The 23,759-nt window shown below is 42.1% G+C and overlaps 1 protein-coding gene across 8 annotated transcripts in view; it reads right to left on the minus strand.

Moving 5' to 3' along the window:
* Positions 1–20,502, minus strand: part of LOC110505709 (homeobox protein Meis2) — a 119,600-nt gene extending 99,098 nt beyond the window's left edge. For 2 of the 8 annotated variants that reach the window (XM_090221007.1, XM_036962752.2), the window contains exons 1-7: positions 19,023–20,498; positions 18,260–18,492; positions 17,332–17,473; positions 16,892–16,942; positions 16,168–16,218; positions 15,415–15,564; positions 3,914–4,028 (exon numbers count right to left, since the gene is read on the minus strand). In XM_090221007.1, coding sequence (XP_090077133.1) covers positions 3,914–4,028; positions 15,415–15,564; positions 16,168–16,218; positions 16,892–16,942; positions 17,332–17,473; positions 18,260–18,492; positions 19,023–19,034 — 754 coding nt within the window. In that variant the 5' untranslated portion in view covers positions 19,035–20,498. Of the gene's footprint in view, positions 1–3,913; positions 4,029–15,414; positions 15,565–16,167; positions 16,219–16,891; positions 16,943–17,331; positions 17,474–18,259; positions 18,493–18,737 lie in introns of all 8 variants that reach the window. The other 6 variants (XM_090221006.1, XM_036962751.2, XM_036962753.2 and 3 more) reach the window with 5 other exon arrangements.
* Positions 20,503–23,759: the final 3,257 nt, after the last annotated feature.

A 23,759-nucleotide genomic window follows, 5' to 3' on the forward strand; every position in this document is an offset into this window, starting at 1 on the left:
GAGGGAGGGAGGGAGGGAGGGAGAGCAAGAGCTTCCCTACCTTGAAGTTGTATCAGTAGTGAGGATTTACTGTAGTTGAGTGAGTCTGTGAGTGTATCTGACTGTACAATGTTTGGCATGGACATGAAGTGGATTATGCTTCATCCGATTCCAGCTCAAACACATTTTGGGTGTTTTAAACTGATATTGGCCACCTTCTTCAAAATAAACTCCTATTTTTAAACAGCCACCGACATCAGGTCTGACTTATTACTACTTAATTTACGTTTCTGGTGTCTCAAGATAAGTTCGGAATAAATCAAAAGAGCTGCTAATCAAAAGGGCTACAAGCCGAGCCAACACTGATACTCTGATAGTGGAGAGCACTGAGCTGCAATCTGTAAGGAAGCCTATTGAAACTTCTCCCATGCACCACTGCTGTTTATCAAGCTAGAACACATGGAGTTCTGCTCACAGACAGTAAGTAAGAGTGCAGAATTTCCCCCGAAGGTGATAATTCATATTTTCATTTTTGGAAGGGATTTCAGAGTGGGGAAAAAGTGTGTGAGCGAATGAGGTGGAGGATGAGGAGGAAGAGGGGTGGGGTGTTAGCAGGCCTGTGTACTGTAACCAACCTCTCTCTCTCCAATGTGTCAAAACCTTAACTGGCAATCTCTACTGACAGCTATGAGCATGCTTCACCTTGCTTTACTGCTTCACAATAAATGATTCCTTAAGAGGGGATACATATATTTTCTCACTGGTTAAAATGTTTTCTGGCAGGGGTTCAGAATAATGCTCAGTGCTGAGATACAAGCAAGAGATTATGTTGTTAAGAATGTACATTTTCTCTAGGCCTGTCTCTAAATTCACACTCGCCAACGCATCCACTCAGCCATTGTCAGAGAGAGACCCCTGTGTAGGTTATATAAATCAGGAACATTTCAACACTCACTAGAAAATACAAGACCCAAAAAGGTGGCCTTAAGACTTCTCATTTAAAAGAAATGAAGCGATTTGTTAAGCCCCACACATCTTTCAACCTGCAGTGGGCTAAATCAGGCCCACACATCTTTCAACCTGCAGTGGGCTAAATCAGGCCCACACATCTTTCAACCTGCAGTGGGCTAAATCAGGCCCACACATATTTCAACCTGCAGTGGGCTACATCAGGCCCACACAGAGTAATTATTGGTAATTATTGGTCTTAAACAAATCTACTTTGAAACAAAAGTATACACCTCACACACATGGTTATGGGCTTACAAAAACACAGACACCTGTACCATGTCAGATATAGAGTTGAAATGTAATACATTTTGGGATTGGATCCCAATATTACACTTTATATACATCACAGAAGACTGAAATATAACAAAACTGTTTGACATGGAAACACTGGATTTCCGTCATAAAAAAAGGTTTAAAACTTTATTAATTACGAAATTATGACAAATATTAATAACATTCCACCCATAAGGCCAAAGAGGGTGCTTTTGGTCATTGACTGCAGGAAAGGGCTACAAGTATTCACAGAAAAGGAGGATTCACTTATGGATTTTAGTTCTGTCCGTTACAGCTCTTGTCTTTCCTTCCGCCTCCCTGACTCTCTCTCTCTTTCTCTCCCTCTATCCCCTTTCCCTCATTCTTTCTTTCTTTCTACAGTACCTCAACCTCCACCCATTTTAACAGAGGCTAACCTGTTAAATACCTGATTAATTAGGTGAGGCACACATTTGGCTCTTTCTCTGTGGGCTTAAGTGTTCAGACTATGGAGTGTATTTTTGTAACGTGGAAATGTGGTTGAGATGAGAAGGCTATCCATGCATGGAGAGGAGTAGAGTGGAGGGGAGAGGACAGGGGGCTCTGTCAGAGTGGAAGGGTCAGAGTTGTGAGTCAGGGAGAGCTTCAAGCGTAAACGTAATTGCAAGAATGTGAAAAATGAGGCAGACGGCTCCCGAGCGGAGCTAAAGGTCAGAGCGCGCCTCACACGAAACAACTGGCTGGAGGACGGCCTCATTAGACCATTAAATCAGCTGCCTCCTCTCTCTCGCTCCTTTCTCTCTTCTTTTTTCTCATTCGTACTCTTTTTTTCTCTCTGTCTTGATTTTCTCTCCTCATTTTCCCTACTCTGTTTTTTCTACTCCTTTCTCTCTACACCTCGTTTTGGCATCTCTTTTTCTCTCTCCTCTTTCTTTTGTTCTATCCCCCTCCTCCTTCTTTTCCTTTTTTTCACTCGGATGTTTGAGCTGGAGGTAAGTACAGCATTTATCCCCTTTTGGTCTGGGGCAGGGAGGCCCAGGTCTGGTCTGGGGCAGGGAGGCCCAGGTCTGGTCTGGGTCCTACTTGGCCCAGTGCTCAGCGTCGTACGGTAACTGTCTTGGCCCATATTGATCAGCTGTTACTGGATCCGGTGATGAGAGGAGTCGATAAGTGCTCTGTGGATTACAGGTCACTTGTACATATGCGTGTAAGATAATCAATAGGCAGTGCATTTCTTTCTACTTCCTCCCTCTCTCTATTATTTCTCTCCCTTGTGCAGCCTTCTTTTCTGCATCGCTTAGTCTCTATAAGGGAGGGATGGCCAACAATGAGGAGGTATAGTATATTCAATAAACCTGAATTTAACAAATCAATATTTTGACAGATGTATAGTGGCTACACTGGTTTCTAAAAAGGGGTTCAATATGTGAACTGAATCTCAGAGCAACTGTTCACCTTGCCAGACACAGGCCACAGTGACTGGCCAGATCCTCTCTAATTCGCGGTGCATCTCGAGAACCGGAGATACTGACTGTCAAGGCCAAGCCCCTTCCGTTCAGCCAGTCAGCTGCCTTTGATGCAACTAGTCCTGACACGGGCCCACCACAAAGGTCTACTCTAGGAGTGTCTCTGTGGTCAGTAATGGTTCAGCAACACAGCCACTCCGACAGACCCACAGACTCAGACAGACTCTATGATTAAACCAGCACAACCACAGAACACACACACGCCATCAATACATTTGATTGCCTATCTGCAAAAGGATAGCCGTGATTGGACATGACAAGCATCTGGCCTGTTGTGGAGACAGACAGTGTGAGGGAGAAGAGTGTGTGTGTGTGTGTGATGAAATTCCATGCAAACCCCAGACGGAAACAGACACACACACGCACACACACACACACTGCCGCCAGTAAAAGGAGCTCTGACTGCAACAGAGAACATTGAAAACAAGGGCAGGACAAGAAAGGAAAGGCTAGTGGCTATCACCACTGCTGTCTTAGCAAAGACACTATTAAGATAACAGTGTTGAATCCCTTATTCATGAATTGAAACAAGTTTGTTAGTTCTGTTTTGGTGTGATGCCTTGTGTTGATGTCTTCGTTTGAATACTAGAAAGTCAGAACACTGTAACTATCCAAAATGCAGACTCACAGACATGACTTGCATTATAACTATAATAGTGTGTACAGGTTGTTCTTTTTAATGCATTGTGGCAGGCTGGCTGGCAAGCAGTCCATCCAGACTAGAGCCAGATAAAAACAGAAGTTCTTCTGAGTGGTAATTAGGCTTGTCATGCTAGCAATGTTAATATGTTTTAAATTCTAGTGAGAACTGGCACAAACATCCTATTAATCACCTGCTTTTCTTAGAGCCCTGTTCAACTCCACCCCTAAATAGCTACAGTTTACAGCAGTAATGTGCTGTGCTGTGCTGTGCTGTGCTGTGTGTGTGTGTGTGTGTGTGTGTGTGTGTGTGTGTGTGTGTGTGTGTGTGTGTGTGTGTGTGTGTGTGTGTGTGTGTGTGTGTGTGTGTGTGTGTGTGTGTGTGTGTGCGGGTGTGCGTGTGTGTGTGTGTGTGTGTGTGCAGGTGTATGTGTGCGGGTGTGTGTGTGCAGGTGTGTGTGTGTGTATGCGTGCATACCTGTGTGCATGTGTGTATGCTGGCTCACCTTGCTCGCTGCTGTTGTCACCGCTCTGTGAAGCGTGGCCCCCGCTGGAGGGCCCTGGTGTGCCGGCCGAGTGTGTGGAGGTGGCGTCATCGTGGTCTCTCCAGGAAGCTGGGTTCTGTTTGGAGTTTTACAAAAGAGAGGGAGAGAGGGATCCATCCGTCCGCATTCCCCATCCAAACCGCAAACCAGGAGAGGAGAGCAGGAAGGAGGAGGAGAGGGGGGAGAGGGGAAGAGGGGGAGAGGGGGAAAGAAAGCGGGAGACCACATGAGTATGTTGGAAATGTCAGAGTGACATCTGTAAGAGTCTACAGTGCAGTGAGGATCTCTGTGACTGCTTGCATTCCTTAGGAAAGCAAAGACATGTACTCATCCCCCCTAGCACACAATCAACAACGCTGCTACAATCAAAAGCAGAAAGTCAAAAGCCACATGCACTAAACCAGCTAGCACTAATGTCTAAACTCTGCAATCACACAGTTTCATTAATACGTAAGAGCACACAACACAGAGAAGACAGTTAATGTGGTGTCTGATTTTGAACGGTGCAGGCAGGGCGCTCGCTGAGGAATTGTCTAAACACATATGGCCGGGCTCGTGGACTTAGTTTATACCGTAACCAATTGAGACTTCCGTGTCAAGTGAGAAATATTGAGGAAAGAAGTCTAAATACACCACAAGAGCTATTCATCATTAGCACTGTCAGAAATGAAAATAAGATATGACAGTGATTCTCCCTCTAATCTGCCAAACAATGCACACACACACACACACACACACACACAAACACACACACACACACACACACACACACACACACACACACAAACACACACACACGTACAGACACACAGAGAAACACACACCCAGATACACATACATTCAGAGAAAGCTCAGAGCACTCCTACAGAGACAACTGGCTCCAATAGTGGCATGGTTTGCACAATAAAAACTTGTGCGATGTCTGTGTGAATGTAAATCATAAGTACAGTTTCTCCTCCCTTTCCCTACTCCTTTTTTCCCTCCCTCACTCTCCTCCCTCTCTCTCCTCCCTCCCTCCCTCTCCTCCATCTCTCTTTTTCCATTCTCTCCTTCCTCTCCCTCCTTGTTCTCTCTCTCCTCCCATTTTCTCTTTCTCCTCCTTCTCTCTCTCCTGGTCATTCCCAGGTCCCTGCTGGTCCGGACCGGGGAACTGGCGTCCTACAGCACAGTACAGGAAATGCTTTATCAGTGCCACACGAAGGCAGGCTACAAGTGGAATTTCCTCTGCCATTCACACCACAGAGGGACAGACTGACCACGTCACCCCTATACACACAGTACAGATAGACACGAGTCACATACACACACAGTACAGATAGACACGAGTCACATATACACACAGTACAGATAGACACGAGTCACATATACACACAGTACAGATAGACACGAGTCACATATACACACATTACAGATAGACACGAGCCACATACACACACATATATTTACATTCACACAGACATCGCACACACACACACCGTAACACACACACACCGTAACACACACACACCGTAACACACACACACCGTAACACACACACATACAAACAAAGTCTAGTCTATCCCAACTTAACTTGTCGCCTTTTAAAACAATGACAAAATGTTGGCCGACGTTGGCCCAACGTTGTCTGGGGCCTTGGAGAAGCAGCCCCTTGAAAGGAGCCCAAGCCAAACAAACACAGGCCTGCACCAAGGTTTCCCACAAACCTTAGTCCACTTCTCCCAGCTCAATTTTTTGTTGTTGTCTCAAACACACATACATATATTAAAAGCAGGAGGGAAAGTACAGGCCACAGAATTATTTCAAAAGAGACTGTTTTTACCAATCACTTTAAGCTCAGTAGCGATCCTGCTGAACGTTTGCCTGCCAGTGAGGCTGCCCCAGTTTGAGTGAGCTGTTCTGGGGGAGGACAGACAGGAGATTGCCTAGAGAGGAGTTCACGAGGAGAGGCTATGAGACAGCAGCACAGAGCGGTTAGCTGACTGGCTGGCTGGTCCTTATGTGCTGCCGCTGCTGCTCTGGCTCTGGATGTGCCTACGAGCAGCTCAGCGGCCCTCCTTTCATCTGGTAAGTTTTTGGGGAGGAAGGCTGTGTTCTCAAACAGCTCGGAGCGGAGTGGCAAACAGCAGGCAGACACAGGCCCTTCAGCCCCAGCACTCCACTACAACCCCTCTCAGCGTCAGCTGTTCTCCGGATGGCAATCATATAAAGAGCTGGGAGAATTACCCAGAAGAGGAGAGGAGTTGGGGGAATAAGGCAGGCCGAACAATAGCCCCCACGTGGGTTTTAGCCCTTCTGAATGAGGGAGTGGAAAAGAGGTGGGCTTCGATGCGGTCAAGAGCCTTCCTTTACAATTATCTGTATATTTTTTACATAGAGGGTACCAACACTAACGTGAGCCATCTTATTACACTTCTATTGAGCCAATGTCATTAAAAACGGAAGGGCAGGCAGGGAGGGAGGCAGGCTGAGACAGAGGGAGAGAGACTGAGAGAGAGACAGAGAGACTGAGAGAGAGAGAAAAGAATAGCGACTGAGACAGTAAAATAGTATCTCCGTTCTCGGAGGCCACGAAGTCCAAACCCCAGCCACCAGAAATGCAGCCGATTCATTTATAAAGAGGCTGAAAATGTGTCTCGGCGGGTCGCAGCCTCAAGAGCCCAGGCAGCGCATGATGTATTTAGCCAGAGCCAGGCTCCACAGACTCCAAATGGGCTCTTGTTGCTCTAAGGGAAGAAAATGACTGGGTTCCACTTCCTGATCACTGAAACACCCATTGCCGGCCAGACTGACCTAGAAGGGTACTCTACAGTACGCTAACTAACTCACTGACTCTCTCTATCTCTCGCTCTCTCCACAGCACTACAGCCTCTGATCTGATGGCCAGCTAGGCCAGGGAACCACATGGATTTAATGCAATGGCTGAATCGATATGACTTCATTTAGCTATCATAGCACAGTAATGTGTCATTTTTAATGGCTCTAGTACTAAATTCAATTCAGAGACAGCTTAGCTAATGGGAGTGATATTTGGCAGTGATTTGCTAGCCAGAAGTACAGTAAATGGAAGCTTGGCCAGGGATCTATGCCTTGGACTAAACTAGGCCCTGTTGGTCACTGTAACATAAGCAAAGACCAAACAACAGTAAGGAAAATGATGTAGGTCCAAACAAATGCTTATGCTTTCATTTTGTCAAACAGGTGCTTCACTATGTGTAGATGTCGCTCACCTCTCATCAATAACAGCTCTCGCACAACATGGCAATAAATATCCCAACACCTGCGTTAACTTTCCACACTCAACAGGGCGACAAAAGCAATAGCCTTCCTTTCCCTGCTGTGAATTATTCAGTGAACCTCTCCAAGCTATGAAAGGTGAGCGCACACCAAGGCGTGCATTACCAATACACAGGCAGACACACACTCACAAACACAGATAGCATGCCTCCCATAAGTCTATTAAAGTTCAAACAAGACCCAAAAGGGTCTTTCTTCGTCAATCTAAAAACCAAGATCACAACAACAACAAATCATAATGCCTGTAGCACCACGTCATGAGACTACTCCCTGTAGCTTGGCATCATTAGGAGTCAAACATGGTTCACTCCATGCTCTTATCTAATTGTGTTAAAGAGCACTGTTACCAGGAGGAGAGACCAGAGCAGCAACGAGCAAACGCAACACAACACACAGCGCAGACAGGCAGGGAGACAGACAGGCAGGCAGACAGACAGACAGACAGACAGACAGACAGGCAGGGAGACATGCAGGCAGGCAGGCAGACAGACAGACAGACAGACAGGGAGACAGGGAGACAGGCAGACAGGCAGGGAGACAGACAGAGAGACAGACAGACAGACAGACAGACAGACAGACAGACAGGCAGGCAGACAGACAGGCAGGCAGACAGACAGGCAGGGAGGCAGGCAGGCAGGGAGACAGGCAGGGAGACAGGCAGGCAGGGAGACAGGGAGACAGGCAGGCAGACAGACAGACAGACAGACAGACAGACAGACAGACAGACAGACAGGGAGACAGGCAGGGAGACAGGCAGGGAGACAGGCAGGGAGACAGGCAGGGAGACAGGCAGGGAGACAGACAGACAGACAGGCAGGCAGACAGGCATACAGATAATAGATAGACTAGATGGAAAATAAGATACAAGTCAAGCTTGGTCTCCCATGGCTGCCTTCTCTATTTGCTGAGGTTAGCGACTCACAGCTGATAATGCATTTTGTAATTAATATAAATGCAGGATACAATATGTGGGCCTTGTAGTGCATCAGGGCAACAGGAGAACAACTCACTCCTCTCCTCCTGTTGTCCTCCTTTTCTCATGTACACACACACTTGCCCTACCCATCACAGCAATTTCACTGTTTTTTTTTTCTTCTTCAGTACATCACTTGGACTTTAAAATACAATTGATTTAGCACCATCATTGAATTTAATTCAAATTCCCAAAAACCCAGGGCCTGAAAAAGAGGAAGGGGCACTGAAAAATAGGTATAATGCAGAGTGAGGCGGGGGACTACACTGATGTAGTGTATACTGTAGTACCGCTTCCTGCAACGGCTGGGCCTGGGAGGCTCCTCTACTGAACATGTCCCATATTGCTGACACACCAGAAACATAAATCATCATAAATCATAGCCAGCTGACATTTCAAGACACATCTTGCCACACCGCATATGCAGTTAAAGTCCTTGCACATTTTTGTTGAATTTGACACGTAATTACAGAGACACGCCAAAAAAAGATGTTCAAAAGTGAAGGTGCTCTTCTAGTAAACAACTGAGCATTTTTACAACACCTACAATTATCCTCCAAAAATAAAAAGGAAACATGAATTAATCATCTAATAATTCACCATTGTGTGTTTTAAGTGATAGGCGTGGCTGGCAGGCAGTGTGTACAGTGGGGAATTTACTTCAGGGCAAAATAAGTCTTCATTGCACTGAATGGCACATTACATGTGCAATCATTCCATCAGAAAGCACAGATAAAAACTTGATTACACACCATTGAGAGCTATGTGATTTACAACCTTAACCACGTTTCCATCCACAGTCTTTATATGAGTAAAGTCATACCGTATAAAAACTAAATCACGAGAGCTGTGACGGAAACAGGAAGTTACGGTACAGTTTTATAAATGCCAACCGACAATTTTTGTTAATTCGACATGGTCAGATCTTTTAGTATCAGTAACATTTGTTCATGTGAGAAATGGAGGTGGAAACGCCTTTATGTCCACATACTGATATAATAACCATCATATCGACGTAAACGTGGAGTCACGCGATGATATGGTGTGTTTTCTTCTCACTTAGGTCTCGGGAAACGATGCAGTTTTTTTCCTCTACAGATTAAATAAGTTCTGATGAACATCACAGGGTGTTGAAAGTGCAAGGTGCTGAGCTGATGTTCCTTTCCAATAATTGTAGAGGGTCTTATTCTGGTGACATGAGGAGGAAGGGGAGGACCAGGAATTTCATATAAATAAAATAGTGAAACTTTAAAAAAGCTATTATTCTTAGTTAAAACTGTACTAAATATATTCACGTCACCAAATAACTGATTAAAAAACACTGTTTTGCAAGGAAGGTCTACAGTAACACCATGGTGTAGCTGGAGGACAGCAATTTTTGTCCTCCTCTGGGTATATTCACTTCAATACAAAACGTCGGAGGCTCATGGTTCTCACCTCTTTCCATAGATTTACAAAGTATTTATGACGACTTCTGGAGGGCGTCCTCCAACTTATCAGAGCTCTTGCAGCAAAAACTGACATGTTGTCCATCCAATCAAAGGATCAGAGAATGAATCTAGTACTGAAAGCATAAGCCACAGCTAGCTAGCACAGCAGTGCATAACATGAGGTGAGTAGTTGATTCGAAGAGAGAAAAATGCAATAATTAAACCGTTTTTAACTAATTAATATCTTCCAAAGGAAATAAGCAGCAGAGAGCAACAGCGATAGCTATATTTTATTGTAATTTTTTTTCCAATTTCACCTACTTAGCTAGCTAGCTAATGCAGCTAATTTAGCCTACTCAACAACCTGACTCAAACAGAGAGGAATCTCTGAGTAGAGAAGTGCAAATGGAGTACAACATTTGTCTGATGCCAAGCAGATATTACAATAAGAAGCATTTAAAATCTGCATTTAAAAAACACAGCAAGATATTTCTTATGCGTTTAATATTTTTTTCCTGCGTGAAACACGCAAATTCTTCATTAACACAACCCCTAAGTTTAACTTGCTAGTTAATCTAAGTAAGTGGCTGACTTAATAAGGTGACGTAGCATCATATTGTGTTAGCTTTCTGCCGTGTTTGAGAAGTCAAAGCCCTTTGGATGAGTTATTTGTACAGCTGCCACTATCTTGAGTACCTTGATGCTTTTTCTCCTCTCTGTTCTTACCCGTCTGCTCCTCCCCATCTTCTCAGAGCAGAGCAGACAGGCCCGTTGCCCTAGCGACTCCAGACTCCACACAGACACAACCTGTAGCCTACACATGCTGCTCCAGAGCCAGTACCGTTCTTCCTTCAGAGAAGCATGCGTCAGAAATGTGTTCATTTGCACAATGTCTCTCATTCACAATCACTTGTAAATGTCCAAATTCGCCAAATATTACATTCTGTAGCTCTTACCTATATATATGTATAACCTTATGAGCTGGATTGCCTGTCTTTGCAATTTGTTTATTTTCGTTTTCACTCATTAGCATATTTAGCTACCAGCCTCCATTAAAATGAGCTATTACTTGTGCTAATTTTGTTAGCATTTTGGTAATACATGCCCAATGGGCTTTTGTTCTTTTTTTTTGGCGCCCCCTTGTGTACTAAGCTTGGAATTCCGTATATGCAGGTATGAGAGAAGGACGGTAATGATGACATGGAAATCTGGATACCACCCAACCCTACATGGGGAGGTGTTTTCACCTGGTCAAATATAGCTGTTGTGTTGTGCACTGAAGTCCAAATGTGAGAAGAGGAAAGCACGTAGATGTGATGATGCAGTTTGTATGGCTGCTATGAAAGTGCAGTGTGTGCGGGTGATAAGGGTTCATTCTACCGATTCTGTGGCAAAAAGTTTCTTAAACAGTAGCAAATGGAACAAAACGGGATGCACCTACCTGAATTTGTCCAATAGAAATTCTCGTTTTAGTTGCAACACGGTTTTGCAACTGTTGGGACTAATGATTACACCCTAGATCAGCTAGGTGCAGGAAAGAGTGTGCAAGGCAGTATTGAATGTGCCAGTGTCTGTCACCTTGTCTCTCGACCTGCGTACCTACTTTCTTTCATAGGCTAGGTTGTAGCAACCTCATGATGGGTATAGGGCAAATTCAAGAATCATGTATTAGTCTAAACCTATCAATGTGACATAGAACTGTGTGAATGGAATATGAATGACAATATGAATGACATATTTTGTAAGATAAATAAGGTAAATGCTCATAAAAATATAGCAAATCCTGGTGTAAAATAAGCTTACACATATCTTAAGAATATGATCATAAAACTACAACTCCAGGAATGTGTTTTAGCTCAGTTGTAGGTTGCATTGGTGTCTATGTTATGGGGCTAGGAGGGAGGGATGTGTGGGTAGCAGAGGGGTGGGGGACTGCAACAAGTGAGCCTCGAGCCTCTCTCTCCCTACTACCCATAGTGATTAGACATGCCAGCCAACAGGCCCCTGCATCTGAACACTAATCAAATAGGAAACGTAGGCCCAGACACAAAACAATTGTCTCGAACAGTGCAGTCAGGCCACTCAACGACACATTGTTTTGATGGGGGGGATCCAAACAAAGTCAGTCCAGTTGGCGAGAGCTACTTATATTAGAACACCTTCCAAAACTGACAAATTCCCTAGACGTAGGCTACGCAGGGAGGCAGAGTGTACAATTATGGAGCAAAGCGCGTGTAGTACTAAGCATAGGCACTTAAAGAAACAGGCCATTTATTACATGTCCAATGATAACAACAGAAGCCACTGTATATTGTACAGTATATCATAGTATTGGCATGAATCCTTGTCACCATCCCGATCAATGTGTTTTTACAACCCAAGCCTTTACCAGAGAATGAAATGTAAACACTAGTGTTTTCTCTCCGGCCGTGCAGAGCTAAGATAACCTACACATAACCTTTGTGGGAACTACAACCAGCAGCCCTCAAGCGTTGAGAGAAAAACCGAGTAGCAGAAAGTCAACTCCCACAATATTTCTTCATAACAAACAAACTATGCACAAGTCGTTAAAAAAAACAGCCTCAATAGCAATGTGCATGTATTGGCAAATATGGCTAATATGTAGGACTACTGATTGAAAAAAAGCCATGCAAAAGACAGGAGGAGGCACAAAGAACAAATTCATTAGGACAGATCATATTCAGCAACCATTAATTCTATTCGCCACCTTAATTGGATGTAGCACAGAGAAGACTGAAACGTAATTTCTTTAATTAAAAGACAAGCGAGCACAGCAATTGACGAACAGCACCACGGCACTGATCGTTTGCTAAGATCCAGACTGACCCTTGTTTCCACTATCCATGTGTAACAAAACATCATCAATTTTCCTGTGACAGGGGTGCTTGGTGGTAGCGGTGCACAGGGTCAAAATGGGGGGGGTTAGGACAGTCATAGAAAGCCAAAGTAAGAAATCAACAGTAGCATTAAGGCTTCATCCCCTCTGACAAAGGTATAATCCAATCAAAGACAACACAACGTTGAAGTGTAAATAACACAACTAATAATTGTTATTGGGTTCTAATGTCAGGTATGGATGAAGAGAAACCAGGGAGAGAGGAAAGGGGGGAAAACAAGCTCAAAGCGATGTCTCCTTCGCAGTGAAGAACCTCATCATCTCCGGCAAGCCTAACTTTCACCAAATGAGAGGAAGCTGTGGGCTATATATAAAAAATGCATATCAAAGCAAAGAAAAATGGACGCCAGAGATTCAAACTAAATAAATGTGCATATCTAACTATCAAATTGCCTTCCCCTCTCCAACTAGAAGAGAGGATAGAAATGCATCATAAAACAGAGGCAAGAATAAATAATCAAATAAAAAATAAAACAACAAGTGTAGCTGCAACTGCTTGTCATCCCTACAGTGCCCACACGTGTGTTCCTATATGCAGATTTCAATGCTGTGTTCACTCATATTAGTCCTCATCATATTTGGGGCATATACAACTGAAACTACTAAAATATGATATGGAAATGAGTGTGCATAATGTGGGGGACATAGCCATTAACTACAGAGTTGTAGGGCCTGGTTAAGCGCAGGCCACTAGAATGTACACACTACTGTTATAGACCTAAATATCCTCTGTTATTCATGACACAAGGCCTACAGTTTAAGCCATACTGTTTTCACTGTTATATCAGCAATTATATTTTGCACTGCATTTCACATTACTGTCAAGAAGTACTGTATAATACAAAATCAGTGTAACAATAAATATATTATTAATAGTGATGTAGTTGTGACAAAATAGGTGGGTAAAGTCTGATCGTCAACACACTGTACAACATAGTATAACAACGTAAAGCCTAAGCTACGACGCACATACTTTTTTACATTTTGCACAAAGATAATCTGATAGCACATCCATTATTAGCCTACAGTTCACACTAGAGTTGCAGCGCTATAGTCTCTTAGTAAACAAGGTGCAGAAACGCCCAAGCAACCTCCTGCTTTGGTAAAACTGTGCACAACAATTAGTTGTAGTAAAATGTTAATTGCTGCCACAATAAAAACAAATACATCTCTCCAACCTAAAACACCTCATGAACAGTCAGTATATAAACAAGCCTAAAACAAATTACTTGTCAAGCACCTTCACGTTTGTTTATTGCTGCTCCTGATTTTCTTTATTGGCATATTTAATTAGCTAATTATCAAAATAATATTTCTCACAAATGGAGTCGATGACAATTGCTTAGGTCCAAACATTGTGAGGGAACATTGGAAACTGGCTCGAGTATATCAACCATCTGCCACGAAACTAAACAGGCTATCTAATCTCTTCAGGATAAACAAAAGCATGCCTCATTTCTACACTTATTCTGTAAATGAACTCCACGATATTGAGCTTTAAACCGCTGCTTGGCCCCATTTTGCTATGGGTGTTAATTGTGTTTTAATTTACCTTAGGCATTGCACTCTGACTATCCAACTCTGAACAACGCCGCGGCTATTCAAAGGGAATAAGCCTCTATTATAGCTAGACAGATGCAGCTCAGTGACTTTGCATAACACTTAAATCTGCTTTCATTCCTAATAGGCTTGAGCTCGTGCTGCTCAGATATTAACCAGTCAGTCACTCTGTCGCAATATACACACCCCGAATTCACCAACACGTCATCCCTACAACCTATTTAATACGGATATTAGACCAGATACCAGATATTAAATCAATAATGAATTATCAACTGTGAATTAGGCCTTTACAGTACACCGATGCAATGCAGCATTCCGTTTGTTACATGAAATAGCCATGTTTAAGGCACCAGATCGATCTTCAAATGTAAAGGCAGTGTACTTCATGTGCATATAATTGAAATGGGGGGGGGGGGGGGACTGCAAAACCACACGGCGATCAATAAGAAACAATTAAACACATTACCATCAACTGCAAATAACGTCATTGCTACACTACCAAGTCGTGAGGTAGGCCTATAATACCAAATTATGAATTTGACATTGATGGTAGCCCATAAGGTATCCCACTGAATATGACTTTCTCCCTTTCTGCATCCAAATCCGACAGCTTTGCTACGCACGCTACAAATCATTATCGTCTCTAATATTGTCTTCGGAAATGATGCCCTTGTCTTTTTAACATTAGGCCACTCCAAAAACGTGCTATACAATTGTAGTTATGAGCAAGAGATAATCGCTTTCACATTCAATGTCCAACAATCCACGATGTGCACGGCGGCCATATACAAAGAGTAGGCAAACCCCATAGCACAAACACACTCTCCCTCTGTCACACAAACACACACTCACACGAGCGCGCGCTCTCTCACAAACAGAGAGACGCTGGCGCGCGCTCCCACACACAAGCAACCAGTTACTATACACACAAGAATGCCCCTAATCAAAAGACTAAAACAATAACCCACTGCATTGTATAACAAATGACTTTTGACCTAAAAATATTGATTTCCCAAATGCATTTGCTGCAGGCCTACTGCTGAGGTCAACATGGGCGACAACACAGACTAAACGGAGACTATAATGACAGTTCACACCATGTAAAATAACCAACGAATTATACCGTAGGTAAAACACATTTGAAACATCTTCTATCAACAAAAATGTCTACTTCAATATCACCACCAACAAACAACGCTCATTCACATACAACGCCGACGGTGTAACAGGCCTACATAACTTTCTGATAAACTATTATAAAGATAGAAAATGTTGTATTACTTACGTGATCGGCTAGGTTGGTCGAAGATCCTGAGAGCTCTTCATGGTCCGACTTCGAGCTGCCATCCCGCTCGTCAATAACTAGATCTATTGGCATTTTTCCTTTCAAACAACTGATGTACCGGTGGCAAAAATTGTCGCAGAGCTCGTGCACCTAGACCAAGAAGAAATACGTTTTTTTCAGGATGGGGAAACGCAAGCAGTCCAGTAATAGGCTCTAACTACTATTAAGGGCATTATCGGCCAATGCAAGGAAACAATAGTGAAATTGTTGCAGCGCCTATTATTCTCTTGAGACTACTAGAGCAACAAGTTGAACAGCAAAAAATAAACACCATGTGTGAACTCGACAGATAATAACCAGTTGAGGTCAAATCTCCAGACTTCAAACCTGTGATATTAGCATAACAACAACGACAAAGCATTATCAATATGGTCAGTGTATTTATAGGCCGAATAGTGTGAATTCAATCCAATCACTCTGACCTATATTATGAGTCTCTGTGTGACAATTAAACATTATATTATTTACATTTTTAAATATAAATATTTGTATCAGGTTAACGTGTTACATCTCATGCAATATTAACTAATTTCCATCTAAATTCCAATACTGTCAACATTTTAAATTTGTGCAACAAACTAGGCTAGCCTACTATACGAGTTAAACCGGGCCACATGCATGCAGAATCTAATGCTGATCACCTCTCAAATACTATAATCACACAATAAAAATATGAATTGTAAAAATCTTTACCTTTTCTAATTCTAAAAGGTGAAATCGTAATACTTGTATGGCTTGTATCATCTGAAAACAGGAATAAACAAGAATAAAAATCTACATTTTTGGTGTGATAAAATTATGAAAGTATAATGGTAAGCTAAATGCTACACATCATGTTATTTTAACTTCATATAAGAAAAACACATGGAGTTTCTTGAAGTTTGTGCTATAGGGTTCTCGAGCAAAACAAAGTTATGCTTCCCACACTTATCGTGGTGGGTGAAATTGGATGGGCTATTGATTTAAGATTTGGAAAATACAAATGTTGGATTATCTAACAACTGAATTAGGCAAGACACATTTGGTGAACCGAGCCAATAGACAGCGACTGAACTATGACAGCGGCAGATACAGCCACATTGCTCCCAATGAGTGGCCATGGTTCATTGGAACAGGATTCGCCCAGCGACAGTCACAGCACTTTTTCGCCAAATCATAGGCTTCCCTCTCCGCCTCCTGTAGACACCGTAAGTAATTCTGTGCCACTCGAAACCCCTCAGAGCTTCCCCTTGTTCACTTCAAAGACACCTATCTAACATTTGTGTTGTGCTTTTGCATCAAATCCTCACATATTTACTTTGCGATGCCGAGAACACAAGAGCATGTTTAAGTCCACAAAACAAGCTAAGTAAGAGTAACAAACAGTCACACCAGGAAGGGAATTGAACGTCAAATGGTGGTCCTGCATAGTGCTTACCAAATTGTCCAACTCTGGATTTGATGAAAATAAAGGTTTTTCTGCTCGGACCTACAATAACACCAAAGATAGGGGATTAATTACTTCTTACATGCGTCGAGGGCATTTAGTCATGAATCCATTCTAAAAATATATATTTGATTTCGTGCAACAATAAGCTATTGTATAATAAATAAAACATAATTCACAGTGATATTATATCTGCATTGCATACGGTGTAAACATGAATAACTCAATATCACCAGTGAATTCACGTGTTAACTTCGACTACGTACAGCGTATATATATATATATATAACACACTTTTATTTTCAAACGTTCAACTTTAACTTTTAAATTCCCAAAAGTGAAATGTGTCAAAAGTTAACAAGTAGATACGTGTGCCATGAGCACTTGGAAAATCGTATTAGGTTTTTAGTAAATATATATATAAAAATGACCTGTTTGGCAAAGACTGCGATGTCCTCGTTGAAGGAGTCAGAGGAGCAGACATCGCCGCCTGCTACCCCAGGCTCCCTCGGAGTGCACGTCGCCAGCTCGCACTTCTCAAAAACCAGCGCGAGCAGCGGGAATAATGGGTGACTGTAAGGGGGGAAACAGAGCCTGAGCACAACCCGGCATCCAGCGCCTCCTCACAGGCTTTACACAAGCTAATCACACGGCTACACAGCAAGCTAAAGTTTAGCGTAAAACTAAAGATGCTAGGAGGGCAAACAGTGAAGAATGTGTCAGGAATATAGAATATCCTTTCTAAGGTTTTGACTGAGATAACTTTTTGAAATGTATTTTACTTCTCCAAATTAATTCATAAAGTAGCCTACTTTGTAAACAACTTCTGAATAAGCTATGTGCACATCGATGGCAAAATACATTGTTTACAAGTTACACCATATGTGTTTGTCTTATATCTTTCCAATGTACTTTACGCACAGACACTAATGCATTCATTAGTAATGTCTTTTATAATGTTTTGGGGATTATACCAAAAATAAACTCGGACCTTTCAACGGTTTACAAGTATCCATAACCATAATGTTGCAGTGTGTTCAAATCCGTGTTACAATGTGCCAATAACATGCATCCTTCTATTTAATAAAGGTTCAGTGTTAATTGTACTATAATGGTTATCCACAATCGTTTTAAAATATAAGGCATGATAATATCAGATGACTGATACTCTTAGACCTCTAGGTTTTGACAATACTTTTTCCAAACACAAAATGATGCTTGAAATTGTTTAAACTAAACTTGCTAATGCATATACTCTGAGTTAACTAACTTCTGCAACAAGTAAAACGTCCATAAGTCAAATCACCCTGAAAGCCCAAAATAGATTAATAATAAGGTATGTAATTATAGTTCACCTACCCATAAATTTGATCTTTATCCCTCTTTAAAACATCGTTGACAGCGGAGCCCATGCTGTTAGGCATAACGCTGGGATGGGGTGCATGAGCACCGTAGTGCTGGCTGGCATGGATCGGTGGTCCATGGTTCAAGTGATGGACTTGGGGTAGCGGCCGTGGAGCATGCGGATCTCCGTACATAGACGCCGGGAGCCCGACTCCGTCCATCCCACCATAATGGGCCAGCTCATCGTACTGGAATAAAACAACAACAAAGTCAGAGGATAGAAACCCACGAGTGAATGTGCCCAAAATGTACATATAGTTAGTTACAAGGCAACATTTAAGTCATAGTTGGCTATCGTCAAAGCGATATAGTGAAACTACACCAACATTGGAAAAAGTAGCCTAATCCTTGTGCCATTCCTGTTGCTTTGACAGAAAAGGCATTCGCCATGGCTAAACTATAGTGTGAATACATTGATAAGGTTTGTAATTACCAAAAACATTCTAGTTCTGAATCCCCGAAGATGGGTTACTTTGGCAAAACACAGAATTACTTAGGAGTCCCTTTAAAAAACTGCTCCACAAATGCCGCGGAGACCGTTTGTTAAACCGAGGCTTTCACTCCGCTTGAAGAGTAAAGGTAGGCTACAGCAAAAATGTCAAATAAAACGGCTTAGATATGAATGCTTTGTAAAGCAGCCGCCACTGACAAGAGGATATCGATATGGAGGCCCTCCTGGTGGATTTGTATAGGTTAGTGTTGGAGATTTAAAACCTACCCTTTGCGCCATCAGGCTGCTCTCCAATAAACTCCTGGATGTGTCGTATATTTAATATCCCAGTCCGGTTAGAAAGTGATTTACTGGTACGATTCCTTTTTCAAACCAACTTTTCTTTGCAAATTCTCCTATTCTCCAATGTGGTAGAGTACAAGCAGAAGCATCAGGAGTTGTGCAATTTTTCTTGTTTTCCTCTCCCCCCCCAAAAAAAAATAATTAAAGCAGCACCTGAAGGTTACAATCGGCCCATCAACAACCTGCATGTAACTAAACTGTCGTGTCTCATGGCTTTTTGCCACTCCAACTGTCAATCAAAGCCAGGGGTTGTCAAGGTAATGAATGAATGATGTTTGGTGATGATGTTCAAGAGAGGGTGAATCTTTTTAGCCCGTTTTCATCCAGCAAGTCCGCGTCCACTTTGTGCCTCCGGATCGCTATTTGTTTTATTATTACTGTAAAAAGAAAAAGAAATTAAGAGATTGCAATTCAGATCTTTCCTTTCCCCCGTAGGTATTTAGTCTATCTCGCGGTCCGAGATGAGTGAGTGTCAGCGAGTGTTGGCAGGTTGGCTGCTAGCTTGCTTATAGAACAGAGTCAGTTTGCTGCGCTGATCGGCGGGAGACTGAAATGACGGAACCCGGAAGTAGTGGTGGACATAGCCAGTCCTACAACAGCTACAGAAAGAGAGGAGAGACCAAATCCTGTGACATGCAGAGTATGCACAAGGACGGCTTCAACTCGGGGGGAGCCAAACAACACAGCTTCTACACTCCCAGCCAATTCCATTCGCCGATAAGAGAAAGGCAAAAAGAAAAGTACAAAAAGCGTAATATTTGTGTTAATCTGCAATGTATTCAGACCCGAAATAGCGTTTTACTATACATGCCAACGCGGACCTATAAAGCTGTGTAATAAGAGTACGAAAAGCCCGAGTTAAGGCGGACGACAAACGTTAACTTGTTCTAGTTTTCACTATTGCAAATAGTATGGAAGAAATACGCGTGGCACCTCGCACCGGTTGTACATAAAACAAGTTATCATCACTCATGCTTAGTTTTCTCTCCAAAATATTTTAAACTAAGAAGCCATCAAGCCATCCAACCTTATCTCTAATCAAATCAAATATAGGCCTAACGTCACTGTAAATATATCGGATGCGTTTTGAGTTTAAATTATGAGCAGTACGCTTACTTGTTATGTTGTGTTGTGGGTATAGTCGGTGTGCCTAATATAACAAATATCGGGGATACCTTCCAATCGTACTGCTAATTGTGAACCTAGGCTTATTAGCAAATTAAACGATATGACGCCCCCCCCCCCCCCCCCCCCCCCCCCAACCCAACCCGTAATGAACTTTTCCAAATAGAAAAAAGCTTTGCTCTTGTAGAGAAAGTAGTGTTGTATGTTTCTTTCGTCCAATCCCCTCTCTCGATAAAATCCGTGCCTTGCCTCAGACTAGTCAATTATCAAAGCTCCACAATATCATCAATCATGTGCAGTTTGAAGTTTAGAGGAGGAGCAACCCTCCGGCCATCGATTGCACCGAGGTTAGCCCTTCTTCACTGAGCCCAAGCTTTTTTACGCACAAAACCGAAACGGGCCATCTATCCCTTTTAATATTTACCTCCATCCATGATAATATACACTGTTACGCAGATAGCATCATCGTTATTTTGATATGTTTTCAGGCACGGTGACATTGTTGGTTGTTGTCGAAATGAACCATTCACAGGTTGGATGAGCTAGTGGGTTGGATTCAGCTGTATGGTCAATAAACTCCCAACAAACGCGCCATACGGTTGCTTGGGTTGACAATATAAATAGCAATTAAAAATATGTAATAAATGAAGCACCGTCACAACAATTATGTTTGTTGGCATAAGGGGGTGGGAAGCCCTACAAGAAAAAGTAGGACTGCGGGGTTGACAAACGACTGTGTGGACATTTCAACGTGCAATAGCCCGAGAAGGAACCATAGTGGTAAGCGCAGAGCGGCATGGCAACTTCTCCAAAACCTCTGACCGCTGCTATATTCTGTTAACAGGACCAGTGGCTAGCTGCGTGAGCATTTGAAGAGTGTTGTTTTGATATTAGACCTACTGCTTATAATGCTATCGTGCACTATGACTTGTACACACTAACGCTTGCCTTTCCCCCCGGATAAACACGGTAAGTGAATCATATGTCCTTTGTTATAACTCGAAAAACGGAAGGTTCTCCCAACAGTGTAGTTGTGGAATGTCAGAAAGCCAGGCTATTTAAAGTAGCTGCTAGTATTAGGGCTGTTGTAAATGTGTATAATGATTCAGTCGCAGTACAGCTATCCAAAACAGGAAAGTCTAATTTTCAAGCGTTCGATAAATTAAACGTGCTACCTATTCACGTTATACGGTCAAAATCGTATTCAAAGTTTATTTGAGAATATTTGAGAATCTACATACGTATTTTGGCCTAAAGGCGGGGGGGTGTAAACATTCGAAGAGCTTGTGAAAATTGCTGTGGTGATTATGCGTAATAGCCTTGCTCTTTCAAAATGCACCTTGACCTTTTGAGCGTTTAGAAGTTATATTTTTTCAAGTCATATAACACCATATTTTGAATGTTTAGGAATGCATTTCAAAAGTTTATTTTAGATATTTTACTTTAAGTTCTTTGTACAACCTAAAGACATGTTATTCATGACAATGTAATGCAATGGTAAATCCTAAATATAGCCCTCTATCTATCAGCATTAAAATCTAACATAAATCAGAATTACATCAAATAAATCAGAATCAAGTCAGTGAGACATTATAGTTTAGTAATGGCAACTTTTATACACTTAACGTTCGTTCTGTATATTGTATTTCAATCCTTATACTTAATAGTCTGCTAATTAATATTTAATTATACCATTACATTAACCTTGTAAAACATAGAACATAGCCTAGATTAAATATAGGATACCTCAAACCTGTTCTCATGGTTTTGGAAACCAAGTGTTTGCAAACTTAGACGTTTCAAGTGTCCCATATCATGCCCAAGTTGGCCTACCCATTATGTTTTGCATTATATTTCCAATAAGTGGATTTCCCATTGAGTGATTTTTCAGACTTGAGGACTCATACGAAAAAAAATCAGTGTTCAAGTATTCTCTTAACTTCGTCAACATGCGGATCCCTCGCCTCTGCAGAAGATGGCATTAACAGGCGGTAAAATTTCATCTGGTGGTGTCAAATTGAGGTCAGTTAGGGTTAAAGCTCTCGGTGTCGGTGTGGGACATGGCCAGCTGCGTTTGGATTCATTAGGGGGCAGCGGATCCATTTCAAGGAAAACACTACTGAGACGAGGCTAAAGATCCACTCCGTGTCACATCCTAAAAGTGCACCACTGTAACAAAGTAACCCCAAAACTCCCATTTCAAAACAGACACCAATCTTCACTCTCGAAGCGGCCATCCTCTCCGCTACTCCATGGCTTCCCCTAAAGTAGCCCGGTAGCCTAGCTTGTTGCTAAATATGGAGAAATGTTTTGTTGATTCAATTCCTTCAAAAAGGTCACTGATACGAATCGGGGTTTAAATCCCTTTAGTGACCTTAAATACTTCTGAAGAAATAATCGCTGCTTAACCACAGGAACAAATAAAATCGGCCTAATCTTGTTTGTAACTTTGTTCTGAGTTGGCCCTCCTTAGTATTTGAGATTATGCAAATAGGAAAAGATAATGTATAGAAAGACCACAGATAAGAGTAGATCATAGACTTTTCTGAAGGGGCCAGAAAACCAACAACTGTTCCCCTAATCTCTTTCAGTAGCCTTAAGGTCAATACAAAGACAATTTAGAATTGCATTAGGGTATTTGATTTAAGGTTATTTTATTACGTTTTATAGTAGGCTAGTGTTCAATTGATGTTCAGAGAATACCAATAGTCTATTGCATAATTATAATCTAGTTATTAACTAACTATTAATTTGTATCGTTTTGCTTACCTCAATGTTTAGGCTACAGGATCTACAGTGAAGTTAGCTTTGTTTATACGTGGCCTTGTAAATGTTACAGCATTTATGGCATTACCTCACAAGGCTGAACTCTTTCTGACCCCACGTGAAATGTGACTAGGGTCCCAGAAAGTGGAGAGCAACTCAAATACTTGTAAAAGTTTCTCGACTAACTGTAAATTCTTCGACTCCAAAGCCACATTTTCCACTCTACGGATTCTCAGAGTCTGGTGTCCGAGGAGGGTGAGATAGATAGATGGAAGGGGGGGGGGGGGGGGGGGGGGGGTACACAGAACGTAACTGTGGCTTTCTCCCTTGAAAATCTGTGGGATCGGTCTCAAAGACACTTAGCATGCCTAATGCATAAAATATGCAGCCCTCTAGTGACATCTGGCGGATTGAACAAACACCAAATGTTGAAGCGCGACACTATTACAAATGATTTCAAAATAGGTCATCTTTATGAAATACACATTTTCGTGACAACGAAAAATATGCACTGCAAATTCGTTCATAACGAATTAATTTCATATATAAACCATAAGCCCTTATGTTTGAATTGCAATTGAAGGTTTGTTTACAGTTGAAAATAGGCCCATTTGAAATATATATTTTGTGAGGAGAGACTTTTGTTTCGAATGCCTTAGGTAGGCCCTATATTTAATACATATTTTGAGCATAATTTGTATACCACAGAACCATTTTTATGGGTGAAATGTGTACCACGCATGGCAATGTGTAAGATCAAAATAAAGGTAA

The sequence above is a fragment of the Oncorhynchus mykiss genome, chromosome 25 (assembly GCF_057628025.1).
Source record: "Oncorhynchus mykiss isolate SJ-2025 chromosome 25, ASM5762802v1, whole genome shotgun sequence".
NCBI lineage: Eukaryota > Metazoa > Chordata > Actinopteri > Salmoniformes > Salmonidae > Oncorhynchus > Oncorhynchus mykiss.